Source organism: Myodes glareolus, chromosome 8, assembly GCF_982192425.1.
Source record: "Myodes glareolus chromosome 8, mMyoGla1.1, whole genome shotgun sequence".
Lineage (NCBI taxonomy): Eukaryota > Metazoa > Chordata > Mammalia > Rodentia > Cricetidae > Myodes > Myodes glareolus.
The window spans coordinates 58,045,681-58,064,969 of NC_142033.1; the positions used below are offsets into that span (position 1 = coordinate 58,045,681).

At 39.2% G+C, this 19,289-nt stretch overlaps 1 protein-coding gene across 2 annotated transcripts in view; it reads right to left on the reverse strand.

The window, feature by feature from the left end:
• Positions 1 to 14,689: 14,689 nt before the first annotated feature.
• Positions 14,690 to 19,289, reverse strand: part of Slit2 (slit guidance ligand 2) — a 338,826-nt gene continuing 334,226 nt past the window's right edge. For both annotated transcript variants that reach the window (XM_048415124.3, XM_048415123.3), the window contains 3 exons: positions 17,933 to 18,221; positions 17,503 to 17,714; positions 14,690 to 16,429 (listed from right to left, as the gene is read on the reverse strand). In XM_048415124.3, the coding sequence (XP_048271081.1) occupies positions 16,188 to 16,429; positions 17,503 to 17,714; positions 17,933 to 18,221 (743 nt within the window). In that variant the 3' untranslated portion in view covers positions 14,690 to 16,187. The remainder of the gene's footprint in view (positions 16,430 to 17,502; positions 17,715 to 17,932; positions 18,222 to 19,289) is intronic.

Genomic DNA, 19,289 nt, shown 5'->3' on the forward strand with positions numbered 1-19,289 from the left:
TGATGGCTATGTTATCCACAGAACTGGATTGTTTAGAATTGGGTTGTGGGAGAAAAGTGCAAAGATTTGCAGCCTATGACATAGAAGTTATAGAATCCTGTAAGCAGAGTTTAATAAGACATTCTGCTGAGAGTTCAAAACTTAAGCATGCTGATAGAAATGTAGACAATAAAGACCGCAGTCATGAGGTTTCAGATGTGGAATGAAACTCAATCAGGAAATGGGCTAGGGGCCATCTAGTTTACATCTGCAAATCATCTGGCTACATGCTGCTGCTATCCTGAAAATGGGAGTTAGGCTCAATTAAAGAGTAATGGGCTTGGTTATTTGGTGGAGGAAATTCCCAGTAAGCATATCCTGTATGCTGTCATGAAAACCCTCCTCACAACTCTTAGCCAGGAATACAGGGAGAGGGAAGATGTCAAAAACACACAGCTTGGTGAGGAATGTAAAGGGAACTCAGGCAACTTACATGTAAACAAAGGAGATACTTTTTTTTGTAAAAAAAAAATGTGATTATAAAATAACTATGTCATTCCTCCATTCCCTTTCCTCACTCTAAACTCTCTCAAATATCTCTCCCTGCTCACCTTAAAATTTATGGTCTTGTAGTTTACTAATTGTTGTGGCATGCATATTTGTACTTATATATACAGACACGTTCTTAAATATAACCTGCTCAGTCTAGATAATGCTACTTGTATGCAAGTTTTTGGAGCTGAGCATTTGCCTCTGGAAAACTAATTGATGTACTTTTCCTTGGGAAGAACACTTCTCCTTTGCCCAGTTATTCTCAGTTACCTATAGTTTATTGTGAGTATTGAGTCCTCTTGGGCATTTCCTGTCTAGTTAGGCATGTTTATTGGGATCATTCTTGTTCAGCATACGTTTGGAAGTTTCAGCACTCATATCATTGAAACTATATGGGTGTTGCTTTTGATATTACCAGAAGAGAATATCTCACAGCAAACTCCTTCATCCTCCAACTCTCACAATCTCTACTTCTCTCCTTCAATATCTCCAGAGTTTTAGGTGCAGGAGTGTTTGGTAAGTATGCCCAATAGAACTAGATTCTACAACTCTGCATTTTGATTTGTTTTGACTTCCTGTGGTGGTTGTTCTGAGACAGTAATAAAGGTTTTCTGAGAGCAAAACTTTAGCCATCAATGAGTCCAGTTATTAAAACATAAAAAATCATTTGAAAAATTTATATCTGAATGAAGGGGGCCTAAAAGGATACTATCAGCTATCACAAATAAGCACCTACTTATAACTAGTGTCCCACCTGTTCATTTGCATTTACTGAGTCCTTAGCAAGGGTCGTTGAGATATTTTTATTAATACTAACCAGATTTCATATTATTCCAGTATGATATACAATGTAATAACTGTAAGGTGACATTCATTTGGACAGATATTTTTTCTAATGCTCCTTGCTCCTTGCCAATGTTGCCCTTATGGTACTTCCACCATTTGTTCCTATTTCTAGGTCTCTGACATGATTGCTAGTTTATTCTGAATAAAGGACCATAGTTGTTTTTTTTTTATTCTCTATATCAGTTGTCTTCCTCTGTGTCAGCAAATGAAGGCTAGAGAAGAGTTGCCTTTTTTGTACTATATGAGCTAAAAATGATTTTGTTTACATTTTTAATATTTGAAACAAATCAAATGAAGTTTTTATGGTGTGGGAGAATTGTCTGTATTCTGGCAATAATGTTTTAAATAAATGCTGATTGGTCAGGCAGAAAGTACAGGTAGGTCAACCAGACAGGAAGTAGAGGCGGGGCGATGAGAACAGGAGAATTCTAGGAAGGAGAAAGCCCATTCCTCCAGTTCTGCCTAGATCACCGAAGAAGCAAGATGTGAGCTGCCCTGCTGAGAAAGGTACCGAGCCATGTGGCTAACATAGATAAGAATAATGGGTTAGTATAAGCTACAAGAGCTAATAAGTAGCCCGAGTTAATGGGCCAACCAGTTTTATTACTTGTGGAGATCTCTGTGTGATTTTTCTCTGTGACTAATGGCTTGGGGGACCAGGTGGGACAGAAACCCCAGCAAGCCCAGCCCTCATGTTACAAATTTATGATAGAAAAAGGAAATTATTTGAAATATAAATGTCAATGTCCATAAATGAAAGTTTATGGAATTGTAACTCTTCATTTACTAATGTGCTGTATCTGGCTAGTGAGGTATAATTGAGCAGCTCCAGAAGAAACCAAATGTTCACAAGTCTGAGAATATTTATCATATCATCATTTAATAATAATTCAGACTTCTGTTTTAGCACAAGAAACTTATAAACAAATTATGTTGGGGGGGCAACTCCAGAATCAGATAAAGTTTGGGTTAGAAGAAATGGAGAAGATGTCACTTTGGGGACCTATGAACCATGTGTGGGTTCATATACATGGTTCTCTACAAGTGACCAGGAAACACTGTGCTACCAGGTCTAACTCATTTTTAATTACTAAAAATAAAGAGCAGTTCATTCTGTCTTCATTTTGAAATCATTCCAGAAGTAATGTCAGACTGTGCAATGTGATCACAGAATAATCATCACCAGTAGGTAGAGATAGGAGTTTACTGGACTGAGGGGGAATATCTGTGGGATTATTGGTAGGAAGGAAATATATAAGATCATGGTAGGAAGTGCCCAGAGGGAGAAGTTAATGAAGAACAAGTTCCTTTGAAAATATGAATACTAGTAGGGCAAAGTATGCTTTTAGTTAATATTCACGAGCATTCAAAAAAATATTTTTTTTCCAATTGCAATTGTTTGGCCAATGGCTCAGGCATATTACATATTACATATTATTACATATTACATATTAACAATTAAGTTAATCTATTACTAATAATCTATATTGCCACTTACTGGTGATGCTCTGGCATGTTATTTCTTCAGCGGCTCCATGGCATCTCCAAAAAAAGCTCTTGGATTTTAAAAATAATTCAAATATTTTCTCTAATTGAATTTTTCTGATGTGACCTCTGCTTCCCTCTGCTTTCTTAACTAAGCTTCACCATGAACTTTCTATTGATCACAGAGATTTTTCTCAATACTGGGATCTTTAGGGTGATTCTTCTACCTGGGGTGTTTTTTTTCTGACCTAACTGTCCTCTATCTCATTTCACTAGCTCAGACTTCACCTCTGCACTGAACCCTTTTCCATAAGTAGTTTCTTCCCTGTTATTATTGTGTCCTCTACTACAGTAGTGCTCAAAGACCTTATCATAGGTTACCTATTTATTTCTGGTTTTATTTGACTTTTTGTCAAATCCTGTGATGTGATAAGCTTCACAAGGATTTAAATCAGCATGATTTTTGTTCAGTGTTTTCTGTTCTGTATTGAAATCATTAATGTCAAAATTTACTAAACTTCTATATATTTTGGAATATTTCTAATATTGAAGATGAAAGCATTAGATATTATGTGGTAATAGTCTGTTGTGAAAAAAAATATTTGAATAGTTAAAAACAGCAAAAGGATTCAGTATAAGTAGTAATGGCACAGAGTTTTGTCATATAGAGAGATACCAGGCACATTCTACTTAGTGTTTGGTCTTAGATAAGTGCTGTTCTTCCTTTGTCATTTCCTATGCAATTGCTAGCACTGGTCTTAGTGTTCATGGGGTTTAAGCTTTGAGTTGTCTCCAGTAACTCTCACCTTTGCTATTTATGTGAAGGTCCAGGCTCCTTTGAAGATGAATCAGAATTGAATCTGCACCTTATGGAATATCTCAGGTGTAGTGTCAATGGCTTTCAAGGATAAGCCTTGACAGGGATATTCCCATGGAAGGGCTTGCATTGCTTTATTTGGAAGAAGACAGAAGCCATGGCCTGGGATGCTCAAATAGCTTTGAAGGAGGTCCACATGGAGAAGCAGTGAAGCACAAACTGTGTTCAGACCCGGAAAAACTCAGAAATGAGACTTGCTCAAAATTCCCACCAAAAGAAACTGAAATATCAAAAAGTCCCTTGATTTTTTAAGTGGCTATACTCTGGAGTACTGTATTCTAGAATACATTAGTCACTAATGTACCCATCTTTTCTGTGATCATCTGATTGATCACTGTAAATATCAGAGAGCTACTTTTAACATGAGGGGTGGCTACTTGTTTGGGTTTCTGTCCTGCCTGGCACCCCACAACAGGAAAGTCCCAAAGAAAATCACACATAGTCTACATTAGGTTATAAACTGACTGGCCCATTAGCTCAGGCTTCTTGTTAACTCTTATAGTTTATTTTAACCCATTACTCTCATCTATGTTAGACATATGGCTTGGTACCTTTTTCAGCTGTCAGCTCACATGTTGCTTCTTCGGTGATCTGAGCAGGAATGGCGGAGGGAGCTTCCTCCTCCCTAGCCTTCTCCTATTCTCATTGCCCCACCTCTACTTCCTGTCTGGTTGACCCGCCTATACTTCCTGCCTGGCCAATCAACGTTTTATTAAAATACATGATTGACAGAATACAGACAATTCTCCTGCACCAGCTACTTCTCTGTTTTCTTATTTCTTTTTTTTCTCGACACAAACTATTGTAGTTATGCCAGAGAGAACTTGACTTTTTTCTTGTTTCTGATGAGAGCTATCAGGTTGTGGATTGCATGTTTATGCTTTCCTCAAATTCATGTGATGAAAGCCCAACCCTTGTGTGAAGAAATAATGACAGTGGTAGTATGTATAGTCAAGGGTTTAGAATATTTATTAGAATTGTATTAGGTTACCAGGAAGGGCCCTAAGTGAGGGGTTAGCAGCTCCATAGGAAAGAAAAAATAGCGTGTCATTCTCTAAGTGCAAGTACTGAGTGGGTTAGTTAGTTTGATTCACACTAGCAAAGTGTAGTAAACAGAAGTTCCTTTATCAGTTTTGAAGATGGAAAGTCTTTCTGTTTCTGTATCTCTGTCTCTATCTCTGTGTGTATGTTTGAGAGAAAGACAGATACACACACATGTGTGTGTCTGAGCAAACGAGAGAGAGAGAGAGAGAGAGAGAGAGAGAGAGAGAGAGAGAGAGAAACAGAGACAGAGACACACACAGAGAGAATCAGAATGTGGGAGAGCACCTCTAGGTCTGATTCTAAGGGACTGGCTGAGTCTTTTGCTTTGTTGGTACACTGAGTCTCTATCTATTGTCCTGAGTTGCGAGGGGTGTGGAGTTAGAAATAACTCCCCTAAAACCTTGTGTTCTTAGACTGTCTATTCTATTATGCAAGCCTGTATTTGTAATCTAAAAAAATGAACTCATTTAAAATAAGATGTTAAAGGAAAACAAGGCTAAATGAAAAGAAACATAGAGGGATTTTTCACTTCATTTTCTGAGTTTTTAAATCACCATTCCCTTTTCTTTGCCAAATATAAGAGATTTATTTCCTAATCAAGCAGTAATGTGTCTGCCATTCAGGAATGTGTCCTTGTTGATTTCACAGCTCCAAAAAGGAGTTGACAAGCAGAAAGAAAGAATTGTAGCTAATCTCAGAATAACAGAAGGAAAAAAATCCATGTGAAGATGTAAGTTAAAGCAAGAACTTTAATTGAGATGTGGGAGGGATCCAGTGATAGTGCACCCATCGAGTACCTGCAAGGCTGGACACTCAGCTGTACATCTGTCTCTTTCCTGTGATAAAGCAGGCGTCTGAGATTCATGAGAAGATGTCTGTGCTCATACAAACAGAGTGTTGTCTGTGTGTTTTGTTTCATATTGTTTTCCTTTACAAAGATGAGCTTGTGGCCATGAATGAATTCTAGGATGTGAGAATACATGTAGTGTTTGATCCTGTGACTCTCTTAGGCAACAGCACAGCCTGTGGAGGTACAAAGCTAATGATACAATTTTATAAAAAAAATCCTCTCACTTTAGTTTCTGATATAGCGAGGAAATCTCATAAAAGAACTATTTTTTTCTTTCAAAATGATTAGTAATAATAATGTTTTAATGTATCTCTACTGAGTTTATTTATTGGCATTATAAAAAAGTCTCTTGGGAAATATTTAGCCATCTCCCAACATCTCACTAGACAATTATACAATTAAACTGTCTATCAGTTCTAGCAAAATCAATAATGTATTATGGTTAGAGAGCCAGAAGACCTGGACTGTGTAACCTTGGGCAAGTCAGTTAATATCTCTGCCACCATCCATGCAGACAATAAAAAGGATATTTAAGCTATTTCTCCAAGGCAGAGTAGGATTAATGACAGCAAGTCTCATAGACAATTGTCTCTGTGGCTCTTTTGCCAGTCAGTTTCCATTTTTATGTGTGTGAGTGTTAATGTTTATTTTCTTTGAATCCAAATTTAACCATTCACACACTGATGCAAAGACAAAGCGAGTTTGAAATGTAGTTGGGCATGGTTTCTGCTCAGATTTTGTCTTTCTAGACAGTGGTAGAACATTTCAGTGCTCTCTTTTCTCCCTTGGTTGTAGAAAGAGGAAGTCACCAGAGAAGTCCTTCTGGGTAAGAGTTACTATGCCTAAGTAGCTCCACACTCTGGGAATTTTCCATTTTTTTATTCTCTGGCATCTTGTTTCATCATTCCAGATTTCAACTGTCTTGGTCAAACCTAGCCAGTGCGATGGATAATTAAGCTCCATTGTGCATTTTCATTGTAGTCTGTAACATGAGGGCCTGCTGGTTGGGTTTTCTGTCCTGCCCAGTTCCCACAGCCATTATGGCTTGGTACCTTTTTTGGTGGGGCAAGTCACATCTTCCTTCTTCAGTGTCTGGGAAGGACTACAGAGGAAAGTGTTTCCTCCTTCCCAGAATTCTCTTGTTCTCATTGCCCACCTCTACTTCCTGTCTGGTTGTCTCACCTATACTTCCTGCCTGGCTACTGGCCAATCAGCATTTATTTAAAACATAAGTAACAGAATATAGAATTGCCCACACCACTTCTCCCTCTTTTTCTTTTTAACAAAGGAAAATATCTATAGTCCACTTTTGGGAATGTGGGCGTAGTATTCCAGGCTACTTCTTGCTGGCTGGGGGCACTGATAATTTTATGGGGACCTCAATAAAATTTTGAATCATGATAAAGTCCTGACTGGAGTACCCTGTGAGTCTTGATCATCTCAGGCAGCAGTCTTTAACCTGTTCTGGATGTAGAACTCTGACATCTGGGTCATCCATTCCTACCAGAAATTTCTCAGATGGTCTTCCTTAAACATACTTGATTTTTTTTTTAAACTCAGAATGAATCCATAGCCTCTAATTTCCTGTGGAAACAAAAGCAAAATCTCTTTTGACTTCAATTTTGAAGTCAAGGTATTTTTAAAATGCCTTCCTTGGGTTAATTCAGCAGTATTTATAAACATAAATCTTTTAGCAGCTGTTGCTCCTTCCTCAGCTTTCAAACAATTCAAAGAGAGCATAATGACATACAGTATCCAGGTTCTCTGTGTATTTTTCATCTTTATGTGGTTTTACTTTAATCTATTTTTTTTTATTTTTACTTTTTTGGCTTTCTGAGACAGGTTCTCTGTCTATCTTTGGCTGTCCTGGAACTCCCTATGTAAACCAGGTTGTCTTTGAACTCACAGAGATCCACCTGCCTCTGCCTCCCAAGTGCTGGGATTAAAGTTGTGTGCCACCACACCCAACTACTCTCTTTCTTTCTTTTTTATTTTAAGGACTTTATTCTTTAGCCTGAATATATTTTTAACACACTGTAAACCATTTAGAGGTTTTCTTTGTCTTTGAATCTCTCTTTACTGCATATATCTCTTTTTTTCTGATCACATGAGTCTTTATTTTACTAAGCAATATGGAGAGGATTAAAGCCATGACTTTGATGGCTGGATCGAGCCCATTTCTTAGCTTTCTGAGAGTCCAGCCTCATGGTGGAGGTACCAGCTGTAGCCAGGTTTATTGCCACAACTCAATGGTATTTCAAGGTCCCTGCTAGCAAGCAACCTGCAGCAGTGTGCTCACAAACCACACTCAAATGCTTTGTAGTCAGACCACCTGCCTGAAAGTGTCAGAGTTTGCCCTGGTAGAATGACTGAGAAACCCAGCATTTTAAAACAGCATAGCTTTTTTCCTGCTATGGCTGAAAACTAAAAAGCATGAGGTCAACTTTTCATCAACACTGTTTAAGTGTTTTGTGGCAGGATCTCTTAAAAGAGCTGCAAGGTTTTACAGCTAAAGCTGAATCAGGAAGCCTCTTTTAATGAGAGCATTTGCCTTCAGCAAGCAGAGAAGATCCAAAATTGCTGCTACAAAGAAACCATGCATACTGCCGTTATTTTGCTCTAGAATTACTCCCCAAGCTGTCTCAGGCTTTATGTGGATGCAGTTGTCCACACGTGGGTGCCATTTGTAACATGATGGGCCTGCTTGTTGGGGTTTCTGTTCTGCCCAGTTCCCATAGCCATTATGGCTTAGTACCTTTCTCCATAGGGCAAGTCACATCTTCCTTCTTTGGTGTCTGGGAAGGACTGCAGAGGAAAAAGCTTTCTCCTTTCCAGAATTCTCCTGTTCTCATTGCTCTGCCTCTATTTCCTGTCTGGTTGTCCCACCTATACTTCCTGTCTGACTACTGGCCAATCAGCATTTATTTAAAACACAATTGACAAAAATACAGAATTGTTCCACACCAATAGTCATCAAAATTTTCTCAGGGTCTATTCCTGCACTGTGGGAGCAGTTACTATGGTGATCCAAACTCAATGTATGCTTAACCACTGAATGGCACATCTATGATCTTATCATATTTCCTAGTTACCCCTTTGACCATCTTCTATTGTTCAAGCATGGCTAAAGAGTCTTGTTTGCTTGTGTTATAAATGCCCCATTTTTGTCTCCACTCTGAGATTAAATATTTTTCTCTCTGAAATCTAAGCAATATTTGAAGTCAGATCTTACCCCTCTGGTCAAGTTGATTCTGATGTGCTTCTGAATTAATGTGCTCATTTTCTTGGCTTCACCTATCACTTGAATTAATACCAATTCTTGCTCCTCCAATGTTCTCATCATATAGTCCATGATCTGCTTTTAAATATTATTTGTTGCCATTTATATAATAAGAATAACCATAGAGAGATTAGAATAATACTTCCTTGTGAGGAATCTGGCATTCTGAAATAATTTTTTGGGACTTGTTTTCTATATTGTGGGAATTAAAGATACTTTTCCATGATCTATAGGCATATATAGCTTCATTCCATAGACTGAACAGTACACTGCAGAAAAATGTGTAGTATTTCCAGGTGATCATCTTTCACTTTTTGAGGTATAGTAGGCTCAATATGGATACCACAATGTAACTAAAGTTTATATTTTTATTGACATTTTTAATGTATGGGTTTCTTTTCATTTTTTATTTTAAAGTTTTTTTTTTCATTTTTACATAATACCTGCAATTCCTTCTCCATTCCCTTCTTCAGATTTCACCTTTTCCCAACCCAGTCCACCGCCCAACCCCTCATTCACTTCTCAGAAAGGATAAGGCTTCCCAGGGGGAGTTTACAAAGTCTGGCATATCATGGTGAGGCAGGACCAAGCCCTTTCCTCCCTGTACTGAGACTGAACCTTTGCTCCATAGTGAATGGGCTCCAAAAAGCCCATAAACTTGGAATAAACTCTGGTCCCATTGCCAGTGGCCCCACAGACTTCTTGGACACAGAACTGTCACCCACATTCAGAGGGCCCAGTGCAGTCCTATGCAGGTTTCCCAACTGTCAGCCCAGAGTCAGTGAGCTCCCACTTGCTTGGGTTAGCTGTCACTATGGGTTTCCCCATCATGAGCTTGATCCTTTTGATGTTATACTCCCTCCTCCCTCCCTCTCTTTGACTGGACTCTGGGAGCTCAGCCCAGTGTTTAGCTGTGGATCTCTGCATCTGCTTCCATCAGTTACTGGGTGAAAGTTCTATGATGACAACTAAGGTACTCATCAATCTGATTACTGGGGAAGGTCACTTAAAGCACCTTCTCCACTGTTGGTTGGAGTCTTAGCTGGGGTCATCCTTGTGGATTCCTGGAAATTTCTCTAGCATCTGGTTTCTCCCAAACCCATAATGGCTCCCTCTATCAAGATATTTCTTTCCTTGCTCTCCCTCTCTGTTCCTGTCCCAACTCAACCATCCTTTCCCCTCATGCTTTCCTCCCCCTGCCCTTCAACCCTCCATCCCCTTCTTGTCAAGTGCTCCAAATTGACTCAGGAGATTTGATCTCTTTCCCTTTCCCAGGGGTACACATCACATCTCTCTTAAGGCCCTCCTTGTTACCTAGCTTCTCAGGGGTTATGCACTAAAGGTACTTATCCTTTTCTTTATGTCTACTATCCACTTACGAGCAAGTACATACTATATTTGTCTTTCTGGGCCTGGGTCACCTCACTCGGGATGGGTTTTTCTAGTTCCATCCATTTGCCTGCAGATCTCAATATGTCACTGTATAGTTTTTAACCACTGAGTCATAATCCATTGTGTAAATATCCCACATTTTCCTTATCCATTCTTTGGCTCACGAGCGTCTAGGTTTTTTCCAGGTTCTGACTTTTACAAAGAATGCTGATATGAATATAGTTGAGCAAATGTCTTTGTGATATGAACGTGCATCCTTTCAGTATATGCCCAAGAGTGATATTTCTAGGTCTTGAGGTAGCTATTTGACTTAGTTTCTCTGAGTGTCGGACTTTGGTATAAACTGAAAGGGAGAGTGAGTTATGAGTTTCACAGCACAGATTGGTCAGCAGTTGTTTCAATTTAGCTTCATCAGCCTTTCAGCTTGTGAACACTCCTATGAGATTTGGGAAACATTATTATTGCAAGATTTTGATGCTATTATCCGACGTCATTTTTCAGAGGCATTTCTTTTGGAAGTTGCAAATAACTGAATTAGGTGTAGCTAAGAAGCCAGTATTTTGAAAGGCAAATCTCTTTCATTTGTTATTTGGAAAAATCCACTGCAAATAGGAATGCAATAGAAGAAAGCACACAGTAAGTAGACACTATTGCATTGCACATATAGAACCAGTGCTTGCGACATGTAGGACCCATCAGATTCTTTAGTTTCCATTATAGCACAAAGTTTTCTTCCTCTGTAATTTTATGGGCCAGCTGCTTTCCTTGGACAACCTAACCCAATACGTCTACATACAATCTTCCTTCCTGCATTCTACTGTATCCTTTATGACATAGCTGAAAGCCCTTTTCTCACGGAACCATTCCACCTCCTGCTATATAATTATGTGATCGAAAGTTTCTGCTGTATTTTTTAATGTAGCCAGAGATGACCTTGAACTTCCGATCATCCTGCCTCCCATGATGGAGAGCTGCTACAGCACCAACACAGCACCACCAACATTGGTTTTATCACATGACAAAAATGCTCATTTGAATATTGTCAACTTGACACAAGTGAGAGTCATCTGGCAAGAGAGAATTCACCTGCAAAAATAATTCCACCAGACTGGCCTGTAAGAAAGTCTGTAAGTCATTTTGCTTAGTGATTGACTTGTGAAGGTCTAACCCTGTGTGGGCCGCTGGACTCCTGAGCAAGTGGTCTTCCTTGTATAACAATATGCAAGCAGTTGAGGGAGTTATGCAGAACAAAGCAGTAAGCAGTGTTTTGTGGTTCTACTTCATTTCCTGCTTGACCCATCAAAGGGCAAATATATGATCCCATCTTATTTTCCAGTTGCCCCCTGGCCATCTTCTTTTGTCCCTAAAATATGATTAGCTAGTCATGCCTGCTTGTGTTAGAATTACCCCATTTTTATCTACATTCTGGAATCAGATTATTCCTTTGAAAATGTAAGCACTATTCGAAGTCAGATGTTACTCCTCTGGTTCATTCTGACATGTTTCTGAACTGGTTCACCCATTTCCTTGGCTTCAACTACCAACTGAACTGGGAACAACTGTTGCTCTTCCATCGCCCACATTTCAGAGTCCATGAATTGCTTTAAAATATTCCTTACTGTCATTTGTCAACATAAGAATAACTACAGAGGGATGACAATATACTTCTTTGTTAGGAATGTAGCATACCAAAATAAAAGTTTGGGTTTTGCTCTCTATATAGTGGGAATGAAATATATATTGTATAATCGTTCTTGTTTTACATTCCTGCCTGGGCTGCATCCCTCCATTGATAGACTGGAAGCTGTAAGAAGAAATAAATTCTTTCCACATATTGTTTTTATTGTGGTGCTTATCACAGTAATAAAAAAAAAACAAGCTAGATCAAGGGGCTCAAACCCATGGTTTTGGGTATGCTAAGCAAGTACTATATCAACTGAGCAACATCCATATTCTGGCTGTACTTTTTCTAGCATACCACTATATCTTTAAAGGTACATCACATTCTGATGTTATGTGTCCTCAGTTAACTTCCTATTGCTGTGATCAAACACCAGAACCAAACGTAACTGGGGAGGAGAAGATTTATGTAGCTCAAACTTCCACATCTTTTAGTTCATCATCAGAGGAAGACAGGGCAGGAAGTCAAGGTAGGTACCTGGAGGCAGGGACTTAACTGGAAGCTCCAGAGGAGTGCTGCTTACTTCTTTGCTCCCTAAGGATTATTCATCCTCCTTTCTTACAGCATTCAGGGCTACCTTCCTATAGGTGGTACTGTCCATTGTGATCTGGGCCCTCCCGTGTCAGTCAAAAATCGAGAGCACGTACTACAAGCTTGTCCACAGGTAAAGCTTTTTTGTTTTTCTCAACTGAGATTCCTTTTTCTTAAATGACTTTAACTTGTGCTAAATTGACAAAAAACTAGCTAGAATAGTTACCTAGTCTAGCTTCAGCCCGTATCCGTGAAGCAAAAGCTCTAATATGCCAGACCTTGTCTGCTTTATCTGAAACGACATGAATTATCAGCCATCTTTTCTAGGAATTGATAGGAGACAGGAAACAGAAATCATCTGTTAAATGACTGCGAGTACCCAAAGAGGGTTAAGAAAGAAAATAGCTTCTACACTTTTATAGCTTCCTCTCCTTTATGTAATATCTCGCATGAAACTCATATATTTTTTATAGCTTATATGCTTTTACGGGCATCACTTCAGAAACAGTGGTCAGTGCATGAGGCAGATGATGCCATAAAGTTCAGGATCCTTATGTCCTGAATTCATTTCAAGTCTTTTAATCATTTCTGCAGATGGAAATGTTGCTGACAAAGAATATCATCCATTTAAAAAAATGCCCAGAATAACTCTAAAACAAGAGACGCTCTCTTACTGTTTAGAAGCAATTTCAGTCTATGGTCAGAAAAAATTTCCAAGATTGAGGTGGTTATTATTCCTGATCACATTCTTCAATTGGTTGCATTCCAGTTCCCTGATGGTATCTCAGTCATGCTAGGAATATTTAAGAACTTTATGTATTAAATTACAAATGGCCATTGTTGTATGTGACAATTTTAATTTTGTATTTTTAAAAATTGAATTCTATCACAAAAGCTGTAGGATAGTATTTTTTATTTAAAAAAAGTGTTGTGGTTATTGGCTTATAAATCAGGAGCACTTTTTAATATGAATGATTGCCCTTAATTTGTGTGATTTGCAAATAATTTTCTGGCTGCGGGATTTTCTCTCTTCAATGCTCATGATTGGAAAGCAACTAAAATATTAAAATATGACCCCTGTGAAGCTAACACTGCTCCAGTCACACAGAAATAGAACTTTGTGACCTTATAATCAGGAAGAATAAAAAAAAAAATCATGTGAAAACCATTATGATGTCTCTTTTTTCTTTTAAAAAGGAGCAAAATGTCAAAACTCTAGTTCAGGGTTTTAAACATATGATCAATAATCATGAAAGTAAGGCTTCAAGACTCAGCAAGCCCCAAGCAGAGGCAATCTGTGACTGAACGATGTCTGGATCATTAGCAAACACCTTAGTATGAACTGCCCAGTACTGGGTCCTGCTTCTTTGTTTTCCAACCTTATATACTGCTATTAACTAGGGAACACAGGGATTCAAATTACTTTCATAGATGAGAGAGATTTTACATATAAAACTCATAGCATAGGTTCTGCTTTACAAAAAGCAATCTGTAAACAGTAGCCATTAGGATGCTGTTTATCTGGTGCATCAAGTGGAAATCTGGTTATATTTGTAGCTGACTCCTTGCGTAAAGAATGATTCAATACATCTGAAAAAGGAAACAACTCATAGGAACCCATGAATGTTTTATAATGGTTATTTAATATTTATATAATACAACTAAAGTAATTTTAAGTATGTACAGAAATACAATTTGATGGTCATACCCGGATTAGTGTGTGTATGTGTGTGTGCACACACACATGCACACATGAGTGTTTTAAAAAGAGATAAATCCCTCATACAGTAGAGGTCAAGTATTAATATTCTGCCCAGACAATGACTCTTCCTTGATCTGAACTGTTGCTACTTCTGCATAGCTGGCTCTAGTAAAGGCAGTGAGACCCAAAGAAGACCCATTGTATTAGCTCCGTTTCATCTCATAATTCCTTTTGGTAGGGGGATTTAATTGAATATTATTAATATGCATTTTCCCTGGCAAAGAGTATGTTATTCTATTTATCTCTTTTATGCAGCCTCTAGATGTGACAATATGTTTATTTCAAAGCAATTTTTTTTTTTGTTAACATAAAGGTATAAGTTTCCTTTCTGGTTCCTTTCGTGTCACTGTATCAAGTTCATAATGAAACACCTGCGAAGCAATGTGGTTTCTAAGAAAACGGACAAGCTGTTAATGAAGTAGATATTTTTTAATTTACAAACATCAGTAGTGCAACCGATATTAGTCTGGAGAAAGACAAAGCATAATTCTCATTGTTAAAAAGGGTTTTTCTTTTAAAGAAACATCTTCATCTTCACAGGGCACCCTGGAGTTTTCATGAAGGAAGAGCACAGTCTACTACAAATCATTATCAACTCTACATTGTAATTTAGAAGCAAACTTGTTAACATGGGAGCAGTAAGGTAATCAAGGAGTTTTATTATTTGGAGAAAAATTACAGTTTTTGACATAACAGTCTTTCTTCTTCCCCCTTCCCCAAAACATGGCAGGGAAATATCTATTAATTAATTGGTAAAACATCTACTTCCTATTGTCCGTTGCTACAGATAATTTCCTTCTCCCTGTGAGGACATGTAGCAGATGGGTGCACTTGCTGTCTCTACTCACAGCCTTTGCAAACCCTCTGTAAGTGTCCAGAAAGAGACCACAGGTCAGTGACATCCGTGGTTAGATGTCAAGGTCAGCCAAAGGAACAACATATACCTATCCCAAGATAACAAAATAACATCCTATGTTAGTTCTATTGCCAAAAAAAATCCTGATTTTTTTAAAGTTTGAAAATGTACAAAAATATCAGGATAATTATAAATTAATATATATTAAAGCATCGAGAAACAGTCCAAAGTGATGACCTAAATCATTAAGTACAATGTACTTTAATACAATAAATATTCCTCGTTGAAAACGAATACTGTATAGGGCTATTTAGAACTCATAGAAACAAAAATTCATATTATTACTAATTTTTTATTTATCAATAATCTATTGGTTCTTTATCATCTGCTTTATCATTTATATTACAAAAATTTAATACTGGAAAGTGGTAGATAAACACCTTCGTGTGCTGTTTCTGCTGATATGCTATCATTGCCAAAGACAATAAAATACATCTCAACACTCCACACCCATTTCTCTTCTGAATGAAACCCAGATGTCAGGACACTCTCTATCTTGCACAAAATATTTCTCATCCCTTGGCTCTCTCTACAGATTCTGGATTTCCATTCCCCTGCCTCAGAGTCTCATTGAGATGCTTGTGCTTGAAGTGTTCTTGTGAACTGCACTGAAGGGAAGGGGGTCATGGGGTTTATGCTCTGGGCAATCACCTGTGAGTGTACAGTCCCGTTTTAGGCCCCTGCATATGTGCTTCTGCTAGTATTAGCATGTTCCAGAGATGGCTCCGTGTTGCAATGGTCCCCACCGCTGCACTAATGCCTCCAAGTGTGGCATTTCTTCACACTTTTCCAGTGTAGGGGAAGCTTTAGTACAAGTGTGTCTTTTATTATTTTTTTCCAAATGCAGACAAGTCTTTATTATCATAATAAAAATAAGTCTGTTCTGTATTTTACAATATATTTCAAATATTTCCATTATGAGGCATGAATTAGTCCAACATGGTCAACAAGTGTACAACCTTCGCCCAAGATGGAGGCTGCCAGAAATGCAATTAGGAGGCACATCGCGCGCAGCCGCACTTCACCACCTTCTCAACCTCGTCCACAAACGAGGATCCATCTGTGCATTCAAAGGAGTATTTCCGCCTCTTGCTCCTCAGAGGTCCACAGCACTGCCCACCAGTACACCCGCCTTTACATTCCAAGCGAGATACTTTCTTTGTTGTCTGACAGGCGGCATAACCCTGCTGCTTCTGATAATAATCTCTTATCCGTTCCCCTCGACAAGAAATTTCTAGAAAGCAAGGAAATAAGAGCATTTAAAAAAGACAGACACTGTAGGTTTGGTAGAGTGAGCAAAGAAAAGTCAAGATCTCCATTTTGTCACTGGCCTTCCTTCCACCTAGTGACTGCCATTTTTAGTGTGATGCTTGAGACCCATTTTATGTACTGATGGCATGATCTAGTCTTCTTCGAAAATCCATTTTTTAGGCCTCTATTTCCAGCAAAGCGAATGCTATATATGTAGACAATAAATACAACATGTTTGTTCTGACAAGAAAATTGGATTCCTAAATCCTTTCCTTTATTGCAAAAAAAAAAAAGAGGAGAAAAAAAATACACATCTTCTGTTTCTACAGGACTAACAGCTGGTTTTGTTTACCACGGGGAGCAGTTTCATAGAGAATGCAATTTAATTTATTAGGCCCAGAATTTAATATTATCCAATATGTTACTTAATACAAGTAACATTCCACTAACTTCATAAATTACGCTAGTATGAAGTAGTTCAAAAAAGAGCCATCTGCTAAAGGCTCCCGCAGGCACGTTCATCGTACTGTCTGATGCACCGAAATCGGTGCCAGCTGGAGGCCAGGCAAGTTCGGATCTCGGCAACAAAGCAGGGAGAGGTGGCCTGAAAACTCAGCCGGCTTCCATCCCTCTCACCTGCATAATTTACTGTGATAAATCAGTCGAGTCTAAGGTCAAAGTTGATTCTGTACTGAAACAGAGCAGAGTCACCACCTCCGTGGTCTCTGTGTCTGAGGCTGCATTAGTAGTACGTGTGAGTAAGGGGGTCGGGTAGTGGCTGAAGGTGAGCTGGGCGGCTGTGCTCTGAAGAAGAGAAAAGGGGACTTTCCCCAGGAAGACAAGTGGCGGTAAGATTTCTGATGGCCATGGAAGAACATTATGGTGGGAGTCTAACGCTTTTCACTGTCGGTAACTGCATTACCACATGAGAACCATTCACAACAGTAGCCACAAGCCACGCCCAACCCAAGGGTTTCCTCGCTGCGCTCTGTCTCTTTCACCATGGATGAGGTTGATGTCACTCCGCTCTGTGAATGTGAAGTGGAGGTAGCTTACCTCTGTCACAGCTGTCCCCGGTGTATCCACTGTTGCACTCACAGTAGGGCTGCCCGAGGCCAGAGAGCCTGCACTTCCCATGCCTGCACTTGATCATCTGGCAGGGGTTAAACAGGTCTTCTTCTTCATCACAAAGGACACCGCCATGGCCCTCCAGGCACTTACAGCTGTAGGAGAAGGCATTGATGGGCAGGCAGATGCCATGCACGCATCTACAGTGAAGGAGAAACAGAGCAATGAAAATCAGGTTGATACAGGAGTTCAGAAGGTATGGCGGTTAGGAAAAACATGTCTGAATAGAGAGGAAAGAATTCTGATGTGTTGATTTCTCTAATCCCCTGCCCTTGCCCTACCAACCTCCTGCCTTCTTCTCTTAGATTTGCTTTGAGAATTTAACATATGCACTTAGTACCAAGACTCTGGAACTTACTTGTTTCCCAGGCAGGGGTCATTGGTTCGCTGGTCACAGAGAGGCCCCATCCACCCTTCCTCACATTCACAGGTGAAGCCTGATTGGCTGCTGGGCTGGCACGTGCCATGGGCACACACTTTCTTGTGGCATGGCTCACAGCCAGGCAGAATTCCGGTTTGCATGGGCACTTTCCGGAAGTCCTGCAGCTCACTGTTGATGTAAAGGTTCCTAATACAGCCATGGAAACTGGTGCCGTTCTGCCCAGGGGCCTGTCGCAGTGATGCCACGTTATTCTTCCCAGGCATGCCTAGGAAGAAACAGTATGTCAGTTAAGAATCTTTACAGGTCATTTGCTACGGAGAAATATTGAAGTTCATCAGTTCATTTCTATTAAATTGGAATATGTGTGCTCCTATGAGGAAGTAGAGAAAGCTGGACATCTTGTTTTGCATTTTGGTAAGCTGTAGGAAGTTATTCTAACTTTTAATGAAAATAAACCCAATTTATAGTGCTAATTTTTCAACTGGTACATTTCTTTCAAACAAACTTGTAATATAAATGAATATATATATATAATAAATATATATATATAATCTTCAAGAAGGTCTACTTAAAGATAAACTAGAGGTAGACATTGTTTTTTCTATTCCCTATGAGTCTGTACCAGACACCATGCAGACTGAGAAGTCATAGTTTATAATTCTGATTAATTCTTTTTCAAATTATAAAATCAAAGGATAGATCATAGAGAGCTTGAGCCACAGGTTCCATGCCAACCATGTCAGCATTTTGCTGATTGCCTAACCTTCTGACTCTTGGAGCCCAGGATCAGTCTACCAAGACTCTGGGAGTGAGAGCAGGGGCTCGGAGTAACCCACCTCAAACTTGTCAACTTCTAACTTAGCAACTAACTCAGCACCTCCGGGACAACGTCCCTGCTAACTTGAGCATGTCTCTGCCTGAAGAGTTCATTGTTGCTTCTAATCAGGATAACACCTCATTCATATCATGAAGCCTTTATATCAAATAATAAAAAATACAGAATACATTCCATCACAAACAACATTTGTAATCTTGAAGCATATACCCCAGAAGTGACAGTCATCTGGTTACTGCTATTTTGGCAAAGCTGAAGAATCTTTCCATGACCCGATCCAGACCCTGAAATAGTTCCTCGACAGTCCTTGACACAGAGGAGCTTCTTGGACAATGGATGAGGTGAGGGGAGGAATTTGGAAGCCTTCGCGCTAATGACTTTCCTCTCAGGGCTCATGATTCAACAGTGTTGGGAGTTTGATCTGAGCTACTGATTGGGATTATAAACTGGGCTCCACTCTCCCGGGGACTATTAAATTCTGGGGTTCTTCTCATTTGA